This window comes from Aptenodytes patagonicus, chromosome 5 (genome assembly GCF_965638725.1).
Source record: "Aptenodytes patagonicus chromosome 5, bAptPat1.pri.cur, whole genome shotgun sequence".
Classification (NCBI taxonomy): domain Eukaryota; kingdom Metazoa; phylum Chordata; class Aves; order Sphenisciformes; family Spheniscidae; genus Aptenodytes; species Aptenodytes patagonicus.
In genome coordinates, this window is record NC_134953.1 from 11,745,922 (window position 1) to 11,767,215 (window position 21,294).

A 21,294-nucleotide genomic window follows, 5' to 3' on the forward strand; every position below is an offset into this window, starting at 1 on the left:
GTCTTCTAGGGTACACAGGCAGCCCTCTTTTCCCCTTTCCCATCTGTAGGTTGGTAATGTCTGGCCCTGTGCCTGGAAAGTTTCAGGCCAGGAGCAGACTGCTTTGGAACATGAAAGCTTATGGAAACCAGGTTCTCAACTGCTCAGCAGTTTCACTTACTCCATGGCTTTCACCTCTATTAGAACTTTTTCAAGCCTAACAAGAACAGCACGGCCCATTGGTAATTTCACCCCAAAGTTTGTATTTGTTTGTTTTTTCAGCCAGGAACTTTGAAATCAAGTGGAATCACTCTGGAAACAACAGACCAAACACACAGATACTTTTATGCAAAGTGATAATCTGATGAATCATATAACATAACTACTTAAATTTGAGGAAATCAGAGCTCACCCCTCAGACCAAACAGGAGAGAGGTATTCTGTTACAAGGCTAAAAGCTTAATAACTTTCTCCAATCCAGCCTGTAAGTAATACCATGTAGAACTGTAGCTCTGATGAGGAGACGGTTCAGCAAACTGCAGAATTTTCTTGTATACATAAAAGAAATCACCAAACTCATGCAGTACTATGCTTTCCAGGCCTGGACACAACCTCCTTGCTTACAAGTCTTTTACCTCTACACGCATTATTAACAACATCTTTCATTGCCTTCCAGTGGCTTACACCAGTTTCTTGCCCCAGCAGCTGCTGTGTTTGCAGACTGACTTGCACTCTCTCACTGTGCAAACTACTCTAGTTTCATCCTGCATATTTTAAGGCATTGTGCAAACAAGTCCAGAGACCACTACCTTCTGCTTCTACTACTCCCCCTTTTTTTTTTTTCCTTTTCTTCCCATTTATCACTACTTAAATGGATACAAGCAGCTGAATGCCCTCACAATTCTTAAGAGCAAATGCCCTTACATCTACTAATCAGCTCACCATCACCTGAAATCAGATCATTATATGGGAGAGCTGTGTAAATTTGCCAGCAAGCCAACCCAAACAAAAAGTTATTGTCTGTTTATGAAAGAGGTGTGAGCTGGGGAAAATGAGCAGATGGGGAAGGCAGCAGTTTTGATTAAGGAGAGCATCTGTAATGCAAAAATAAAGTCAGTAAAGCCTAAAAAAATTGTACTCACATACCTGGCAGCTCAGTGCTTACCCTGCCCTTTCCTCTTGTGCCTTTGAACCATCTATCACAGTGAAAATGGCCCCAAAATAGGATTATTTCCATTTGAAAATTACTACCGCAGCTTAATTGTCCAAGTTTCCTTTATTACTGCAAGCAGCTTTGTGCCAAGTATCGTAAGAGAAAATTCATGTCTATATATGTTGGGGGGAGGGGGGTGTTCAATCACAGAAGCAGCAATAGAGTAAAAACTCAGGGCTTGATTCCCCTCAGCACCTTGGTAGCTCAGGAGGATGAGTCAGCCAGTGCTGCAGGGGACTCTGCACAGAGGTTTGCACAGGTTAGCAAAGGGTGTGTCGACTTCACCTTTCCAGAGCACCTTTGCTGCACAGGGCCCCTCTGCTGCCGGTGGGAGAGCCAGGGTGAGGCACTAACACAAACACAGCAGAGCACGGCCCCTTGGCTTGCTCTGGCTCTGCTCTGCTTCTGGCTGACTCTGGCTGAGCATTTTTCTGCTCATTCCTTTCTTGCGCTAGCGCTGGTGCCAAGGAATTCCTCCCAGTCGCCCTAACAACCATTCTGCGCGCAAAACAGGCAATTGCTGCTCTTGTTTAACCCCAAAGGCCAACAAAGAAAGCACCCTCTGAATCAAAACGGGCAAAGGCAGCTCACTTGGGTCTGATGGGGACATGACAGATGCCAGGAGTTCACATGCCAACAGCGGGTGCTAGGCAGCATTTGGGGAGCCTTTGGATGCTTGCGTGTGAAATGTTTTGTGCATGTCCCCACCTACCTCTATGGAATTGTTTATTGTGTAGTCCTTGATGGAATAAGTACAGGTGTCTACACAATTAAAGACAGGCCTGCTGCTTGAAATGACCCTGCGATGGAGACAGACTTATACAGAGCAGCCTGAGGGAGAAGAGGAAAAGTCCCTGGATGTGTCTGAAGTCCAGCTGTTTGTAGCAAGGCAGCAACATACCCTTTACTGCTTGCATTGACTGGCATGTCAGACAGCCTTTCTTGGTAAGATATGCTTTTCTCCAGCTTTTACACACTTGTTAGTAGTGATGGAGACATAAATTACTTTTACTAAGGGTAGAAAAATAGCAGGTTTGCTACACTGCTAACATGGCGTACAATGTAGGTGTCCAGCCTTCCTGACCAGCCAAGGTATCCACCAATATCATTATACGGCCAAGAGCCACAAATCACACACTACCTAGCTCAGAGAGGAGAGAGAAGCCTTTGGTTTGGCACAGGAGACAATAATAACTCTTCAGAAATCCTGCTGTCCTGCTGAGGTCTGGGGTAGGCTGGACACAGCTGGGACAAGGGGCCACCACTTGATGCCATCCTTTGTAGCCCGTACTGCCTTGCAGCCCTGACTGCTCTGCAGCAGGAATTGAGCCAGCAGCCCCTGTCACAGGCTCACCCTGATGTTGATCATGCACTACTGCCCCAAAAGTAGCAGCTGCATCTGGATTACTCGAGATCCACATAGAGTTCAAGCATTGTGGAGTGATCTGTGCCGAAGGAGGTTAAGGTTAAAAAACGAGAGAACATGGTGTCACTTCTGATTTCCTGGTAAAATTAGAGGCAATACTAGTGCTTCAGGGAACATCCAGCTTTGGCATTGACTCCTTGTCTGCTTGTATGTCTCATTTTGATTGCATTTAGTGTTCTTTTTCACGTTCTTCTCTACAGCTAGATTTGCCTGGAGCTTTGAAGTGGCCATATTCCAGCCCAGAGCTGGCTACGCTGCATCCTGGAGCAGGCTCCTTGAGATGCTCCTAGTTTGGCTAGGCTAGGAACAATGGCTTGTAATTGCTCAATGGCACAGTCTGGGAACACTGCATAGTAGTACTATGTCTGGGTGCTAGTACCAAGGGCCTAGAACACTTCACTTGAGACCATGGCCCTGTTGAGTTTGAAGAAGTAGGGAGCCAAAGGGCAATCGCTGATTTAAAGAGCTCACAGACTATTAGGGCAAGATGTTATCATGACATTGTCATCAAAAGAAACAGAAAATAGGAAGAACTTTTCCAACAGGTGCAGATGTTTCTCTGTGTTCCTCTGTCACCTGTAAAACCAGTGGAAAGTCTCCCAGTGATTTCGGTGAGTGCTGAGCCAGACCCATGGCCTTTTGGTTGACTTTGGTTTCCCTCCCACTGCTGCAGAATTGCAGTGACACTACTGAAGTCAGTGTGGCCATGCCAGTTGCACCGGTAACACTGCCATTGGTATCCAGACCTCTGTTTTTGTACACTCAGATGTCTTGGTGGGCATAGCAAAGGCATTTGTGTCTCAAAATCTTGACAAAGGAAAACAGAGGCAAAGAGACATGAAATATTGCTTTCCTCTCTTGGGACATGGTGTTCAGTTTCTACTGAAGTACCTATGATCTTTATCACCTAAGCAGACCACTGGGGACAGTTTACATGAGCGCTCACTTGCGCTCATGGGCAGGAGAAAGGCTTTGATAAATGGGTCTGCCTGTGACAATTTGTCATTCAAGGTATAGACAGGTCGCTGAGCCAGATCTCACAACAATGTGGATACTTACACATCCTTCCCCTCACTGGAATGCCAGCTTCTAGGAACCATTAAAGAAATCACAGCTACTGAGAATGTATGTGGGGGAATTGTTTGGTTTTGTATTTTATTGTATGCCTACAAAATTGCTGTTGCTTTCTAAGAGAAACCAACATATTTCGCAAATTGTTTTTGTGGTAACAAGAACAGAAAACAGGGCAAATAATCTTAGAGAAGACTTTTCCATTAAAGGCACTAAAAATAGGAATAGTGCTGCTAAAACAGCCAGCTCTCCTTAAGCTGAGGGCTGTGGTCTAGCTGTGTTAGTTGAAAATCTTCCAAGTGTTCAATATTTTTCCTTGGAGACCTCTGCCAGATATGGGTGGGTGATCTAAGACCAGCCCCTCTGTGATACTGAGGTGATTAGAGTCTACTGGGTCAAACCAGAGAGGATGTGTTCAGGGTCATGGAGAGAGCAAGAAATCAAAACAAGCTCTCCCAAGAGCCAGACTCACAGTGTCACAGTGTCTCAGTTGCAGAATGGCACGAAGTATTCATTCGTGCCTCAACAGACCACCTTGTGTCCCAAACGGTGGGTTATTTTCGACACCAATTTTTGTCACAAAGATGATAAACGAGAGCTGAACATTTCAGACATGGAATTGTTGATATCAGCTCATAGATCAGCTCGGTTAGGTGCAAGAACAGAAGAGGACTGATAGTCAGGGCTTGTTCGCCTGCAGGATTTTACTCAGCACATGTTTCAGGGTTGATCTGTGTCTCTTTGATAGTGACACAGCACCCAGGTCACAGCTCACCTGTGAGTGTGTCTGTATGAAGTGCAGTGTAGAAAACACAGCACGGGCTCAGGCACACTGCCTCTTTACCAGCTTGGCTCTGCATGGAGGCTGCAAGAGGCAGGGGCATGGCCAAGGAAGGAGTGGCTCTGAAGAAGGTGAAGGAAAGAGCCTGGAAAGAGAGACTGACCATAGAAGGAGCTGAGGAGGGACAGGTTGTGGTCTATGAATGCTGGAAGGAGGAAAGATGGCTGCCCAAAGGCCTGCCCCAATCTTCCTTCATGGGTCAGCCTGCAGTGGAAACAGAGAGCACTGAGCGGTGGGATTACCAGGCTACAGTTACCTAGCTGCAGTTCTGCTATTGAATGGCCCAGAAATGCTGAACCCCTTCATGGTCCAAGAACTGAACCTCAGTGGAAGCCTTTAGCCATCAGACCATTTTTAATTGCAGAGATCTAGTTTGGTGCAAGATGCATAAAAATAGATGCTGTTGGCTTAGGGGGCAGTCATCTTCTCCAATTCTGGGCATTAGGGAAAGCGTCACATCGCTGCAAAAGCTGTATGATGCCTGAAGGGTTGCTTTTGTTAGGTCAGCATGTCCAGTTCTGGTCCTATGAGCTTTTGGGAATCTCACCAGAGATTTGGGCATTTCCTATATAAGCAGGAAAAGTACTGCATTTTATCACAGGTTGATGGTAACTGCAAAACAAATGAAAACTCTTATCCCAGGGGACTTTTACAATTCCCATTTCCAACTTCCATTTCTAGCAAAAAGCAGTTCTGTCTCCTGATGTGAGAGTGTGCGCACGTGTCTACATGAAGCAGGTCAATCACGTAGATACACACCTGCATTAACTCCCTTCTAAGGTTACAAGCATGCAACACTACGGACAAAAGCAACCTGATCTACCAGGGTGAGCACGTATTTCCAGCAGCAAGCTGCTCCCTGCTTAGTAAATCTGCAAGCCCCAGCCGAGCATGTGGACCTCATGCTCGTGGTGGCTCAGACGGATGCTGGTCGGTCGTGAAGGTGGGGAGGACCAGAGGGAGAATGGCAGCGATGTGGCCCACAGGTTTTACAGCTGGGGAGTTGTTCCTTGGCAGGACAGACGAACAGAGAGCACCTGGACAGCACGCTCACTTTGTGGGCGGTAGAAGAGGCTGTTGCTGGAGCTGGAACTGCCGGTTTAAGCAGGGTTTCCACAGCAAAACCAGCTTGAAACAGATTCAAATTTTTTTTGTTTTACAGCACTGCCAATTTCCCACTCTGCTCTGGAGAAGTCCGAGCGGGTTGCTCTGCTGTGGGAAATAGGCTGTCGAGTCCTGCCCTCCAGCGGCAGTCCGGCCAGGCCTGCCTCCCCGACCACCATGGCCGCCTCCCCCTCCTCAGCCCTCGAGAGCCCTGGCCTGCCCTGCCCTGCCCTTACCAGAGCGCTGTGCGCTGTCACCAGGCCACAGCCCAAATGGCCACTCTGGGGTGGTGCCATGTGCCATAACGTTCCTGCGCCTGTGTGCGGTGGCCTCCCTTCTGCAGGTGACAGCCCTGCCAAGGAGCATCTCCTGGCTGGCATTGATTTGGGTCTCACGGCATCCATGCCGGGAAATGCTCTGTCAGCCCTCACAGGACAAACACACGTTAACTATTTCCTTGCGGTGTGCAGCCGGAGGGTCAGGATTCCCACCGGTGAGGAGGAGGGGAAAATGCTGGGTCGTCAGGCCCATCGATGAGGCAGGAGGAAGTGCAGGGGGGATTCACCCCTCACCAGAGGGGCAGGGGAGGTTGGGGCAACCAGGGGCCTCGCTGGGACTCCAGTCCCCACCTCTCAAAGCGACGCCCAGCCAGGGTGACGGGGGTACAGTGAGGCTGCGATTGCCTACGGCCCCTTTTCCACCCTGGGGCGTGGAAGAGCTCTGCTCAGAGCATGGCCTCCACAGCAGCTTCAATCACCTTCTGCTTTGTTGTGCTGAAAGACAGGCAGTGACAGAGCACCTTGGGGCGCACAGGCAACCCTACAATAACAAGCCAGCAGGCTCTGGGGGGCTGACATTTGCCCTCAGCCTGCTGTCTGAGCAGCAGCAGACTTTTAGGGGCAAGTGCTTCTCCACAGCTTGTCCTCTGCATGCAGCTCTCCAAGAGCTGGTTAGGAAAGCAGCTGCTGGGGCCAGACCGTGGCAGAGAGACATCATGCACTTTGCTTGGCTGCAAACACACCGACGGGCTATTTTTACGCTTATTTCCTGCTGTTGAGTTGGGGCTGCTCCTGAACTACCAAAAATACTGGAATGCCAGATGTGAGTCATGCACATGGCCAGCACCGGGAGCCTCTCCCACCTCTTTCCTCTGCCCCAGGGGGAGCTGCAAAGGTACCTGGAGAGGAAAGCTGGCAGCTGCTGAGTCTGAGAGGAGCCACCATAGCTACAGCTGCAGAAACTGTCTGGCCAGGAGTGCTGGGCTGTACAGTTCAAACAGCCAGAGCTGGGCTCTGTCCTTACAGCAAGGGAAACTGAGGCACAAAATGAAGGGCAGAGAAACAGCCATAGCCTGATTTGCCTGCAGTAGCATCACAGGAGGGAAGGAAAGGAAAGGCTTAATGCTGGCTGTACCACCCCACAAAAATGAGTCTGCAGGGTTGGTGAACCCAGGGGTGCTCCATCAACTCCTCGGAGCCCCTCTTGGCACAAGCAGGCTGCAGCTCAGGCCCCCGGAGAGCAGACAACCACCGCCTGTGCATGGCTCAGGAAAAGGAGAACAACAGGATTCACGGGGGATGCAGAAAACTCACTCTCCAGATACATCTTCCAGTAGACCGTGGCAGAGCCACTGTCTGAGGCCACCTGGGAAGCATCCTGCCTGCTCTTTCCCAGGCAGGGTCCGGCTGGCCTGGGTTAGAGGCAGACCTGCTCCTTCACTCCTGCACGTGGCTGGGAGGGAAATGAGCTATTTCCTATTTTGACCTGTGAGTCACTTCAGCGATGCAGAAACCATTAGTATTGGCAAAAAATAGAGCGAGCTGGGAAACTCCAGACCCTGCAGAGAGCTGTAGTTTCTCCCTGCCCACTTTTTCCCCTAGAGAAAGACAAGTGCTGCAAGGCACCAGTAGTACCTGGCCATACCTGCTAGCTTGGGAAGAGTCAGACCCCACCAGGGTCTCTGTGACTGTTCTGGTGGATGGGCTGTCACTTGTGGTCTCAGACACGGGCTGCGTGCATTCCTGGAGCAGGTGGCTCCTGGTGACTCATGGTAGACCCAAGTCTACCATCATGATGGCGATGGCTTTTAAGGGTTATTAACTACCTTCTGAAGGCACCTGTCTGCTGAAGACATTGCAGCATTTCCCAGCTGGCACCAGGCCCAACAGCATCACCGCTGCACTTGGCATCCCTTTAGTGCCGAAGATCCCAACACACCTTACACAGGTGGATCAGAAATCCAGAAAAGAATAGGAAAAAACCCTAAAGCTGACCAGGACTAACCCCTACATCTAGGCATGTTCACTTTTAACTAAGCTATTCCTAATGCACAAGGAAAGAGAGGCACAAAGCAGCCACAGTTGTGTTTTTGAAGAGGATGAGCTGCCACATATGCTTGCCATATTTTCCCATTGGTTTTGGTTGGCCAAATATGCCTTTGATGATGAAGGGGAATCTTGGGACTCTTGTTTTCAACTCAAAACATCTTCTTACATACTTAAAAAAATGGAGACTAGAAAACATTTGAGGGCACTTAGTATTTTACCTTAACAGTGCATGAGCCATGATCAATAAGGAAACAGTCGCTTTATTTAGTAACCTGTGTCAAATGCATGCGTGTTTACTACATGTGGGTATGTCTTGACTGCTATGTTCCCCTGTGCCCTCTGTGAAGACTCATGCTCTAAATCCATATCCCTCTGCCATCAGAGGGAAAAGTGTATACCTCCAGTGTGAGGTGTTCTGGGTCACAGGACCTAGGACATTTCTGCAGGGACCCTATTTCTATCATGAAGAAACAGACAGTCTGCACCCAAGAAACCATGGCGCAGAGGCTCAGCAGGATGAAGGAAGACACCAGCATGGACGAAGGGCAACTCAGCGGCTGCATGGCAGTGACCGGCTGGCATGAGGAGAGCTCACTTCAGTGAGCTCTGTGGCAGAGACACAGATGGGGTTATCTAAGGACCTTCAGTGAAGTATTTATCCATGCACAACAATCCTGCATCTCTGAAAGCTTAAAAGGAAACATTTCTCAATCTATGTCACAGGCAAAACCTTTCAGCAGGATGTTCCCTTTCTTTCAGGGAACTCTTTCATCTCATCATCTCACAGGTCTCCTGAGCTGCAGTCAGAAATCAGAGTAATACCTAGCTAGGAAACTTCCAGCATACCCTCCCTTGCAGTGAAAAGGGGGGTCCTCAATGTGCAGGGAGGGGGGAACTTTGCTGCAGAAACCGATGAAACTTGAGATGAGTCCTAACCCAAAGGGCAAAGCACATTCACAGAGTAAAGATCAGACAACTTCCAGCATGGGCAACATGCTCTGCCTGTGGTTTCTTAAGGAATGGAAGGATAGGGGGAAAGAGCATTTTTTTCAGTTCCTGGCTCAGATTGCTGAAGCCAGTAAAATTCTTGCTGCTGACTTCCATGCAGCCAAATAGGGTATGCTGGTGTATGTTCACATGTAAATGCCACTCCCGAGACTGTGAAGTAAGTTTGATGAAAGATGCTAAATCAGCATTAGAGACTATTTATAGACAAGTCCGTAACCAAAGCCCTGGATCTGCACATTCCCAGTCTCTGGGGAAGTTCAGGTCAAATCTGAATTTTGTTGTCTCAGGCATGCATAAACCTAACCAGCCACAGCTGCAGCCAGTGTCGGGTTTTTGTTAATGCAGAACAAAAATGCCCAGAGCCTTGGCTCCAGGACCACTTTTGTTTATCTGACCTCTTCCGAGAGCCTGAGCCTGCCTTTCGCATAAGAAGCAGATGGAGGAACAAAAAAGAGCGAAGGCCGCAAAACCATTCCGGGTGATCATTGTCTTGCCAGCTTGGGGAGCAGAGTGAGAGCAAGCTGGGCTCTTTGTCAGGGCCCCTGTGCAGCACAGCTCCAGGCAAAGGATTTTGGCTCCCATTACCAGCATGACCAGTTGGAGCTGCCAGAGGGAGCGGGGTGCCCGGCTCAGCCACCACGCAGCTCCCACCTGCTTTGCCATGATGACTTCATGTGGCTACCAGACACCCAAAAATCAGTGCCCACCATTTTTGCAGATGAGGCTCACATGGGCTCAGGGGACTGTGTGTGTGCGAGGACCAGTTTCCTTTCCCATTGCACACAGGGCTGTGGCTGCCATGCTGGGCAGACTGAGTGCGTAGCACAGCTCAGCAGCTTTGCAGCAGCCTTGACTACCCATAATTGCAGCCTGCTGGGGTTGGAGGTTTTTGTGGCCTACCCCTGTTGACCTTCTTGCCTCTCTTATGTTTCCACCAGACCCCCCCCTCCCGCCCAATCCTCAGTGGGGCTCAAAGGGATACAGAGGAAGCGTTACCAGCAGAGAAGGAAGAAAAAACTAGCTTCAGAGACAGGGAGGGAGTTATGATACAGTCCTCCGTCCTTCAGACAAGACTCCTAAAAATCAGTAGTTGTGTTTGAAGCCTGGTGACTCCAGTGTTTTCACAGGTGTAAGATTTGCCATAGAACTCTTTGCTAAAGTCTTGAGCTCTAGCATCTTATCTTGCGTGGCTTTTACTTTGTTGTTTCTATGCGTTAGATGACCTCTCTTTGAGATAGCAACAGTAAGTTCAGATCCTGCCCCATGTGTCAGTCAATGTTTGAGCACTGATTCTAGTGGAATTTACTCAGCATTTCTACCCTGCTACCTGAGACCTAAAAGGGTTTCCAACAAACGATGGCTTACCTTTGAATTAGGCAAAGACTGAAATTCTCAGGCTAGAAACAGGAAACTGAGGCACAGAACATACCCTTGTCTCTAGTCAAATAATGAATCAGTAGCAACTTGGGGATGGGAATGCTGACAGCCCAACCCCACGTTCTCCTCCTGACCATTAGATGGCTGAGCTGATTAGAAACCAGGTACAGACAAGCTTATCCCCTCTTAAAATGATCCTGCAATGAAATTCTCTGTAGTGTTTAACCAGTAAGCACTTTTATTGTTGATTTTGAATCCATTAAGACTACATTATGTTGGATTACAAGACTTTGGCTACATCTCCCACATTTGCATGCAGGCATTACATTTGCAAGGTTTTCTCAGAAAAATGGAGCAGGCGCATAAAATGCATAAAGGTTATATGATTATAACATGGAAGCAGCATGTCAGTTACAGAAATTTGTACCACATGTACCAGTAACAAACCCACATCCCCATGTAAAACTTCTTTGTCCCTCAAAAATCCAACTGCTTCCTCTGTCCCTCATCTCCATGCCCCGGCTGTCTATCAGCCCACATCCCCACTGTTTCTGAAAACACACATCTTTTTCTAAAAAAAGTTTAGTACAGTACATTTTTTTCCCTTAAAAACTAAAACATTTCTCCTTCACTACCCCCTCCCCCCCAAATGAAGAATCTATCATAATCTACACATCTGTTCAAGCACTGTTATATGTTAGGAATCTCTATTGCATTATTCAAAAGTATCAGATCAGTAACAAACTTCTAAACAAACTAGGATGACCCAAAAATTCCCCTTCCCCCAAAACTAGAGAACTGAAAACGCTATACTGCATTATCACACTTGCATGCATGTATCCTGAGCCACCTGTATTTATTCACCTTAAGCCCCTTTTAATAAATAACTGTCCAGCAGTAACATCCAGAAGTGTGCTGTCTCCTCCAAATTAAACTCTATATTTACAGAAGTAGGGCTGTTTTCTCAGTGAAATGTGTTTTTTTAAAAAACAAAACAAAATAACAACAATAAAAACAGCAAACGATTAAAGAGAGAAAGCATATTACTGATCATGTTGTCTAAAGACCAACAGGAGTAAAAAAGCATTAGGAGCACCAGGTGCACATGCATTTGAACTGGTACAGTTCATGAAATAATGTCATTCATTGTTATGCTCGCTCATTCAGACGAGGAGCTGATTCTTTTCCTCTCTCTTTTTTCCTTTTTACATTTAGGACCGTCTGCTCTGCAGGCTACTCCCACAGATGGCAATACATGCACTGAGGTTGAAAGATGGCCATAAATATGCTTTGATCAATGTGGTTCTGTATCAGCTTTAAACACATGGGGTTTCCCTCCCTGCTGCTTTGCACCTTGTGTCATTTCACATCTGTGCTAAGTGTGAGCCAAAGGTCCCCCGAATCCACATTTTTCTCTTGGATTTGGGGAAGCATTAGATACTCACTTTTTGCAAGTTTCAAATGATGCTATATGCTGGAAAATACAGGGGAATCATCCCACATAGGAACATTTCTTAGCAGTGTAACTACTGTAATCACAACTGACATATAAGCATACCAAAACAAACATTGAAATATCAAGCCAGTTAGAGGGATTTTGTCCCTTCCTTTATTTTGAGCCAGCTCTCAGCTGACAGATGCCAGTATTACTACCTTGATTTCAGTTGGCCTATGTCGATTTACGCCAAGTAGGGATCAAGCTCAACAGATGGTTAAAATAGCAACCAGTTTCTCCTACTGCATTGTTATAGTGCCTGAGATCACTACAAACGGGTACATTTCTACACAACCAAAGGGCCTTTCTGTAGCCAGTGCAGCATATTCACTGCCCCCACCTTTGCAAAGGCAATTCAGTTCAGGTTCACTTTCTCTTCTTCCCGCTTTACCGACAAACTAAACCTGCAGCGCTCCCATCACAGAAGCTGCAGCCAAAACTTGAGTTACACACCAAATGCTTAATTTTATATAGTGAAAATGCTGGGAACTCCATTTATGCTGAATCTAATTTTCAAATTCAGGGCTTCCTGCTTTATCATACATGGATCTGATCACCTGGAAGCCCAAACCACTCCTATCCTCGCTGCACTTGCAAGTTATGCAGAAATTGTTAGTATCTATTATCTCCGTGAGACTGGCTATTCCAGCAAAGAATAATATTCCCCTCAACTGCAAACAACAGGCATGTTGGATGTGTGATTGTGAGAAACCTTCCCTAAGCCAACACCTCCATTCTCACTGGAAGTGAGTCAAATTCTACCAACATTAACATCAATGCAAATCTGCAACAACTCCACCGACCCCTCTCAAGATCTGTAGAGGTGCAAGACAATACAAAATCTGGCTCCCAGGCTTTTTCATTAGCTAAAGTTTACCCCTGACCCATCAATTCAACTTTATTAGCAGATACTAATTCTGTAAGTAAGTTTTCCCTTTTATTATTACATCATTTGTGAGCTCCACCATTGTTCCAATCTCATCACTGCCTACTGATAAGAGACTTGGCATCTACAGAGCAGCGGACTGCCCCCCTCCCACAAGCAGCTAAACCTCAAATGCCATGTTTTGTCCTGGCAGTGGAATCGGTTTTATTACCCTCTGCCATTTCAATTCCTGGTTAGCATTTGTTGGCTAGTTATTATTAGACAGCCAACGTGAGAGGCTGTTAGGTTCAACTGTACATACACATTACAACTGGTCTTAAACCTAGCAAGTTCATTTCACATAGGCTTCCATACAACCGAAATAATGTCAGCCAATGATCTCTGCTTGTAAAGCACCTTCCCCCACATCCAGGGCTCTACCCCCTCACTGCAGTCACCCAGTTCCTTTCACTGGTGTCAAAAGCGGAGCTTCACCAGAACTGCAGTGGAAAATTGGACATGTTTTAGCTTCACCTTTCAACTGAAAGAAATGGAGATAATTAAGTGATGACTGTATGTCGCACTGGCTGCAAAAGGCCTTTCCATTCACAGGAGTGCTACTCTCCGAGCAATTTTTGTAAAGGAAGAGAAACCAAACAAAAACCTACACAGTTCCCACACACAAGCACAGACACACGCACACACATACACACACACTTCTCTCTCCTCCAAACAGAAATCCATTCTTATAGACCAAATTATGCAGACCCTATTCAAGTGACTAAAAAGAATGAGGATAGGGTTGAGTGCATCCCAATTCTCCTTTCTGATCACAATGAAGTCACAGGTCAGCAAAGTACTTGGGCATTAGGATGTTCCTCTTGACCTGCAGGACATTTTAATGCATGCAGAAGTGCTTTGCTGGCTCAGGCCTAAATTAGGAACAGCTCCAAGGCCAGCTGGCACCCATGAGTGTGATTCCACTATCTGCACCAATATACATGAGGTAAGAGCATAACTCAAGAGAGCAGAGCAGTGCAAGAGGAGAAAGAGGCTCTGTGGTTCTTCTGAGTTTATCTTTGACAGCCTCAGCTGCATACACACGGCATGTCACAGTGATCAGCATAGACCGATGAGAGCTTGGTATGGTGTTCTGCAAGTGGGACTTCCACTGGAAACAGTAAGCCTGATTTCTATTTGTACCAGGGCAACTTTATATGCCTGTAACAACCGCATGAAGAGGCCTTAAATCCGGAGTAATTGCACTATACAGTTAGTGTTTTATCTTGGACTTATGTGCCAATAACTACTGTGGTGTGCTACACACCCACACCTACACACAAATGGAGAGATAAGTATATGCTGTGTCATAATGCCACATAAACATTATTTCTACAGCTATCCTAATAACACAGCCAGTGCCAAAGCGAACCGGCATAAGGATTTGCAGCCACCCTCTCCAATACAATATGGTAAGTAGTGGTGGAGAAAAAGCAAGCTCAGGTGTTATTTTGATTCACTAGGGAATGATCAGGGCACAACCCACTCAGGTATTGCTTAGTGAACACTATTCATGGGCTGTCCCACAGTCCCGCGTCATAAATTCCCACCTCTGTGTGGGTGCTCACATCATTTTCTGATGACACACAGAATTGAGGTCATGGGCGAGCAGTCACAATGTTTGGGAAATCCTCTAGACAAACATTATATAAACAGGAATAAAAGCTCATACTGACACATCACACCATGCCTCTCAACCACAGGTAGACTGCAAGGTTATATATTAGTGGGATCTGGTCTGTCTAAAGAAAGAGCTACTCATAGAGGAATTAATGTTTGAATCACAAGAGGATCTAGTTCTGCTTGGCAGTAAGATCAAAAGGAAATTTATCTAATTAAATAGCAATGGAATCAGTCCCTCAATGCTGCTGATATAACTAACACATGCTGTTTGCATATTACAACTTTCATGCTCGAATTGCATGTATATTTACTCCACTTCGGACTATGTTTTCCATAAATGAAAAATAAACACCTAACCACAACGTTTTTCTCAAAATTCCTCTGAACTTTGGACAAATCTGAACACAGGTCTTGTTCAAGGTTTGGATTTCTAGAACCAATAGCTGGCCTTCAGTGGCTATCCTATGCAACCAAGTCTAAACGTATGCAGAGATGGCAGGCTCAAAACTGACTTTCTCAGGAGAAAAAGATACCTCTCTTCTATACTAGATTACTGTTGCTAGATTATTGGCACATAGTCTCATCTTACCTCATTATTGTTATAGCCCTCTCATAAACTTTAATGGAAATTCCACCTGCAGAACCAAAGGCAGAAAGTTATCTTTGCAATTCTTGTTCCATATTAACATCTGGATGCAGTACCATTGGGGAAAAGAAAGCAAATTCCTCAATGAACTATGTTTAACCAACTTGCAGGTGGCAGCTATCAAAAAAACTGGTGCACATGTACCGGCTAAAGTTATTAATGAATGATCTGACATACCAAGTCAGACAAATGTCATATGTAAATAGATCTTCAAATGTATACATACAAAAGCTGCTACTGTATCTAGATGATCATTTTGGTTTGTTTCTATACCCCATAGCTCTGAATCTATCCACTGAATGTTTACTCAGCACGTGTGGTATAAATATATTCATACACTAAAATTGACACTTGGCAATTTTTCTTTTTTTTTTCTTTCTTCTTTTTTTGCTGACCAGCAACAAATTCTGATATCTTTAACTGTAAACCAATACTCAATAAATATGCTGTGTTCAGCAAAGAGACATGTTTTGTCAATCAGGGTTTTGCTGCACTCTAAGCCATGGGCTGCGGGGGTGGGCGCGAAGGAGGAGGTCCAGGAGGGGCTCGGGATGGAGGTGGTCCAGGAGGTGGCTGCCTGGAAGGGGGCTGAAGAGACACAGGAGGAGAAGGATTCCTTGGAGCATTGTTGAGAGGAACATCATCGCGCCGCGGCAGCTTTGGCGGTGGGCTGTAAGGGGCAGAGGTTCCATCTGATTTCACCCGAGTGAAGTTTATGCATCTTCCCTAGAAGTAAAGAAAAATTCATTACTCATCAAAAGCAGGTGTTTTAACTCAGCAGCAGCTAGCCAAAGGGACTACAAGCAGAGGGGCCAGGCCGCACTTAGAGATTTTCATCCAGTATTGTTCACTGCATCCTAGACATGATATTCAGACCATGCTGTACTGAAGGTCAGCACTAGAAACCACTGCTTTCTTTGGGTTTCAGATCTCCTGCCTACAGACGATAGCCTAGGACTGGTTTAAACCAAAAGGGACCCCAGTGTGACTTTGCTCACATGTACCCTCTTCTCTGCTACTAGAGCTATGCAGAACATGCCTAAAGCCACAGCTCCACCAAAGTCATGCCTGCCTTGGTGAGATCCCTGACTGAGAAAGCTGTGCTTGAAAAAAACTCATAGCAGGGACAGGATTATACCAGAGGAACAACCTTAGCAAAGACACCATCTGTAGCTTTCCTTTTCACCGTGATGCTAGCCTAGCTGGTGTCCATGCTTTGAACACCACAGTGGGATAGTGCATCTGTCTTCTGTGCTCCAAATGTAGATGCGGCTTCCCTCGCAAACACCAACAAGGTTTGGGACTTGCACAAAGGGCTCTCCAATGAGCGTGTTTCCAGAATGGATGTGGGACACAGGCAGGCAGGACCTGATGGGAGAACTGTGGATGGAGATTTTAAAACAGGAGTAGCTTGGGTTTGAAAAAGCAGCAAGCATTGGGGATGTCCTAGTCTGCTAGGGGCTAAACGCAAATACATCAGGGTTTCCTTTAGCCAGAACAAAGCTTTGCATAGGTTCCCACTAACCAAGTTCCAGGCAGGAAGAGAGACAGACAGACCCCAAAGACCATCTAGCCTTCCCTGTGAGGAGCAGCCAGAGGCTCCTGCTCACTTCAAAACCTATATGGCAACCTCAGTCAGACACCAAGATCTCTGCTGTCTGCTGTACTTGTTCCTCCCCACGACCCCTAAGTTTTGTTACAAACTGCCCCACTATTTCTGCAGAGGCCTCATGAAATCCTGCAGACACAACGTTGCGTGAGGAGATGCAACACTTGGCATCGCTGTCTCCACCTCCTCACCTAGGGAGGTGGGAGGAGATGCTTATGCAAGAATCCAGCTGCCACAAGCTTGACAGAAGCCTGCGCTTGGAAGTCAAAAAGGCCGCTCATCATCATGTAGAAAGGCTGGAGACAAAGGTTGCCTCAAAATGCAGGAGTGGCACTGCCAACAGCCCATTTACAGGAGCTGGGATGTGGTTTCCAAATAAGTAACTGTGGGCTGGAAAGTATCCTTCCCATCAGTGATGAACTCCATTTGCCAGCACCTTTTCCCTTCCGCAGCAGGCTTCTTTTGTTCCATGTAGCAATCATCCTAATGAAAATAGCCTCTACAGTTTAACATGGAGGGGCATGTTACCTGTTTCTCTCTTTCCAAGGCAAACACTAGCTGGGGGAAAAGGAAAAAAACCGTTTGGTTTGTTTAGAAAATATCTGCCCCAGAAGGCATATTCCCTCCATTGTTTTGAAAGACCCACAGAGCCACAATGCCCGGCCAGAGGTTTAGGCTGTACGCTGGAAATCAACAAACCAAATTCAGCTCAAGGTTATGCCAACATCCCCCAAGCAAAATTCAGGAGAAAGACTCTAGATTTATTCTCAGAGCTAAGCAGCTGTAGATCACGATCCCCACAGCTACCAATGGCTGTGATAACAGGGGAATACAAGAACACACACCAGCAACAGATGACTGCTAGGTCAGTGCTGACTGGCGTGAGGAAACTCTGAAGGTGTTTAGGGAATAGGCTGAGTTTCTGTGGCAACCCCACAAATCACAATTTCCCCTGGAATCCAGGCAAAAGCCATGACAGCTGAACCACATCTATTCTATTAAGTGACTTCCAATGCCTGCACCTTCATTCGTGAAAACTATCCCTTTAAAAAGAAAGGAATCACTTAAGTCTATTGCTTCTCTAAAGAGAGTCAAGCAGAGTATCAAGAGAAGCTTGTGTAAGCTCCAGAGAGCTCAGAAAATGATTCAACAAATGTACCAACGCCCAAAGCGTACCACCCTACCACTTACTTGGATTGGATGGCTCAGGGCTTCAAGGGCTCAGCTGCAGCCAAGAGTTGTTTGAATGGGTGTGTTGTTGCCTGTACGTGAGACGTACTCAGTAGTTCTCAGTCCCAGCTTTCACCATCACAAATTCACCACTACACCTAAACAACAGCCTCAATAAGTAGGATAAAACCCCCTTTCTAAAAAAAGCAGGCTTGTTACAGCAGACTTTGGTTATGAACCAGGTTCAAGGCAATACTATTCTAGGGCCAGAGCCTCTGCATGGAGGTATCAAAGGGCAAAAGCCAAGGTCTTGGTTACTTCTGCACCAAAGATAAACCACTGGATGAAAAAAACCCAAGTCAGTGCTTTGCTCTACTCCATCGGAGAACTCAAGTCCTCACCAGCACTGCAGCGAGCAGCCATCCTTGTCAGCTTACAACAGCCGTTTGTATTCTGCTCTGCTCTATTGTATTCAGAGCAGACTTGGAAATTCAGCAGTATTTACTGCTCTGCAGTGAACACTACAGATATAAATATCAAGGCTGAGCTATCAAATACAAAGTTATGAATTTAGAACACCTAAATAATCACCCAGGACAAAAAAAAAAAAGAGAGAAAAAAAGTCAGAGGTATTCAGTTGAGATGCAGCTTACGTGGAGGGAAAAAATTAAGAACAGAACCATGTCCCTCATAGTAAACGCAAAGCTGCAAACCCAACACTAGTGCTTTTGCCTACAAGCCTTTCCTGCCTCTCTGTTGTGTCTCTCTCCCAAACATCAATTCCAAATATATTCATAGTCTATAATCAAAGGGGATCCCATAAATCTGTTTGCATTACTTTCACTTCAGTTAAAGTGACAGGCGACGTCAAACTGCTGCCAGTTTCTGCCACACTCACTGATTTGTCAGACAGATGGGTAATTTAAAGGCCATGCGCCGCATTGTGTCATGAAAAATACGGTTGGGTTGGGAGAGTCTGACAGATAGAGGCTTGGATGATCGATGTATGTATTGTGACACTTCCTCACAAAAGATTATTGGTGTTAGCCTACAATCTCATATGTCAAAGACTTCTGGTGAATACTGGAGCAAATCCTCCTGAGCACTTCAAGCAGCCATTGATAAAATGAGGCCGAACTCTTAGCCACTGTTAGGATTAAGGGAAGGGGAGGAACAAATGATAGTAAATCGTTAAGTCATAATTTGGATTTATCAAGTTTATTTCATCAAAGGATTTCTAGGTTGAAGAATTAAGCCCTCCACTCATCACAGTTTCCTAATAACAGGGTGCCACAGCTATTCTACCTAACGTGCACATCCCTCTGGGGTTAGTTTATAAAAAAAATCCATGATGTTTCTCAAATAAATATGCTAACCACAGGATTTTTACTATTCTGTGTTTGAAAGGATTAAGTAATTTCCTCTCCAAAGGCACATAAAGGCTTTTAAACCATAGAGAACACAGACAGAAATCAGGTATCCTGCACACTCACCTATGCTCTCCCTGTACAGGGGATTAACGGGGATTAAGAGCCACCATCACTTTAGTAGTGGTAACAGTATGTTTTTCCCTGAAGCACAGTATACGCTAAGTGTTTTAGGAAAGGTGTCAGAGTTGCAAGGTGCAGTAATACCATGGTGATCTCAGGCACAACAGCTGTCGGTAGCTGCTTTATTGTTTTCTAGGAAGCAGACGATCTGCGTAAATCCAGTTCTGTCTGGTTTCAGCCCTGCTCCCAGTACAGCATCCCTCAGATGGTGCGACCCGCACCGCGTACTGTCATTCAGGCACCAACTGAAGGTCAGCAATGCGCCATATGGAGTTACGCCCTTACTTCAGCTCACATCTGCACAGTCTTCCTAATGCACAATTATTTTGCTTCCCCATATGTCCATCCACTTGTTAGGCTCTTGTTATGCTGCTTGCCAAATTGGCTTTTCAAAAAGTACAAATACTGAAGCAGCGGGATCTGCCCTTGTCCCGACTCCAGCTTTTATCCCAATGTAACAATCACATGTGCAATTCAGGCACTTTGTACTTCTAGGCAATGCCTCCTCGACCACCTAGGATGTGTTTTTGTGTGTGGTTTAAGGGGGGGGAAGGAAGGGAGGAACCTCTTGAAAGCCACTGCCTCTTGTTTCTGGGCTACTTTCGTCATAGTGCTCAGTACATCATTCCCCAGTGCTTGTTCCCCCAAAACCTTTAGCTACTACTCAGCAAGTTTTCAATGGAAAGGAACAACTGTTAAAAGGATCCAGGCAATTCGAAGAGTGACATGGGCAAGTGTCTTCACCCACGATACTAAGAGCACTTCAGCAAAAAGAATTGAAAAAATTCTCCCCATCTGCCAGTAGCCGCCTCTTTTCTCTGTTCACTTTAATACATGCATTGGTGTTTATTTAACAAAAATCAAATCCAGTTTCATCTCTGTGCATGCCAGAGTATTTATGTACACAAAAGTATGTCCGTTTCTTATTTTTAGCTGCATCAGTTGACCTAATAAAAGATATCCTTCCTGTTACAAATTTTGCTTGAGTTTTCATTCACTCTGGGTTTTGCTTATGGAGTCTCAGTGCTGCAATTCTGACTAGCAGAGGGGGATATCTGACTGAGGAAGAGTTGGCTTCACTTAAATGTTTACTGAAATTTCTTGGTCTTTGACTCTGTAAGAATATAATAGTTGGCTTTACATTTTAGAATGGATTAAAATAAAATCATTCCTTTAAAGTTTGAACATAGCAATCCAAAACACTGGACCACCAAATTGAAAAAATAAAGTAGCTCCCAGTCAGAAGTATTGCATTTAGGATACTGAAACCTGAAATGAACATAATTTCCTTGGGCTCAAATGAGTAGCCACCTTTCTTCCCAATTTTGTTTACTGATGTCACTGGGATGACTCTGCCAGCTTGCTATGGACATGGTTCATCAACATGTAGCTTCACTTCCTAAATACCTATCGATAGTTCAGTGTAAAAGTGGAGCTCTAAAACGCAAGAGAACAGATTCAGGTTTTTATGCTACCTACAAAACCACAAGAGTGAGCATCTACAAAAAGTCAGAATCACTTTAGCTAAGTGAAGGTTTTGATCCACACGCCCAGAAACCAATGGGATATATACCTTTAAGATAGTGACTTTTGCAAAAGTTGAATGTTGGAACAATTCGAGGACAGGGTAATCCCTGTCCTCTAATAAAGAACAAAAGCGTTCTAGCAGAAACACCTACACCAAGTATCCTAAAACAGCAACAGTATGGGAAACTCGTTTAGCAAATGTATTTATGAATGAGGTAGATTATGGATACAGTAATTTTATAGAGAAAGAGCTGAACTGAGGTGCTACAGAGTTCCCACTATTCGAGTTCCCTGGGCAATTGTCAGGATTAGCAGCTGGCTCCTCAGGAGCCAGGATCTATGCGCATCAGCCTTTGCCAAAAGCTTCCTCACGCTGCGCTGCTTCATGCTGACTGTGCGCTGA

At 45.8% G+C, this 21,294-nt stretch overlaps 1 protein-coding gene across 2 annotated transcripts in view; it reads right to left on the reverse strand.

Moving 5' to 3' along the window:
- Nucleotides 1-10,568: 10,568 nt before the first annotated feature.
- Nucleotides 10,569-21,294, reverse strand: part of ANTXRL (ANTXR like) — a 63,053-nt gene continuing 52,327 nt past the window's right edge. For both annotated transcript variants that reach the window (XM_076338674.1, XM_076338673.1), the window contains one exon: nucleotides 10,569-15,761. In XM_076338674.1, the coding sequence (XP_076194789.1) occupies nucleotides 15,531-15,761 (231 nt within the window). In that variant the 3' untranslated portion in view covers nucleotides 10,569-15,530. The remainder of the gene's footprint in view (nucleotides 15,762-21,294) is intronic.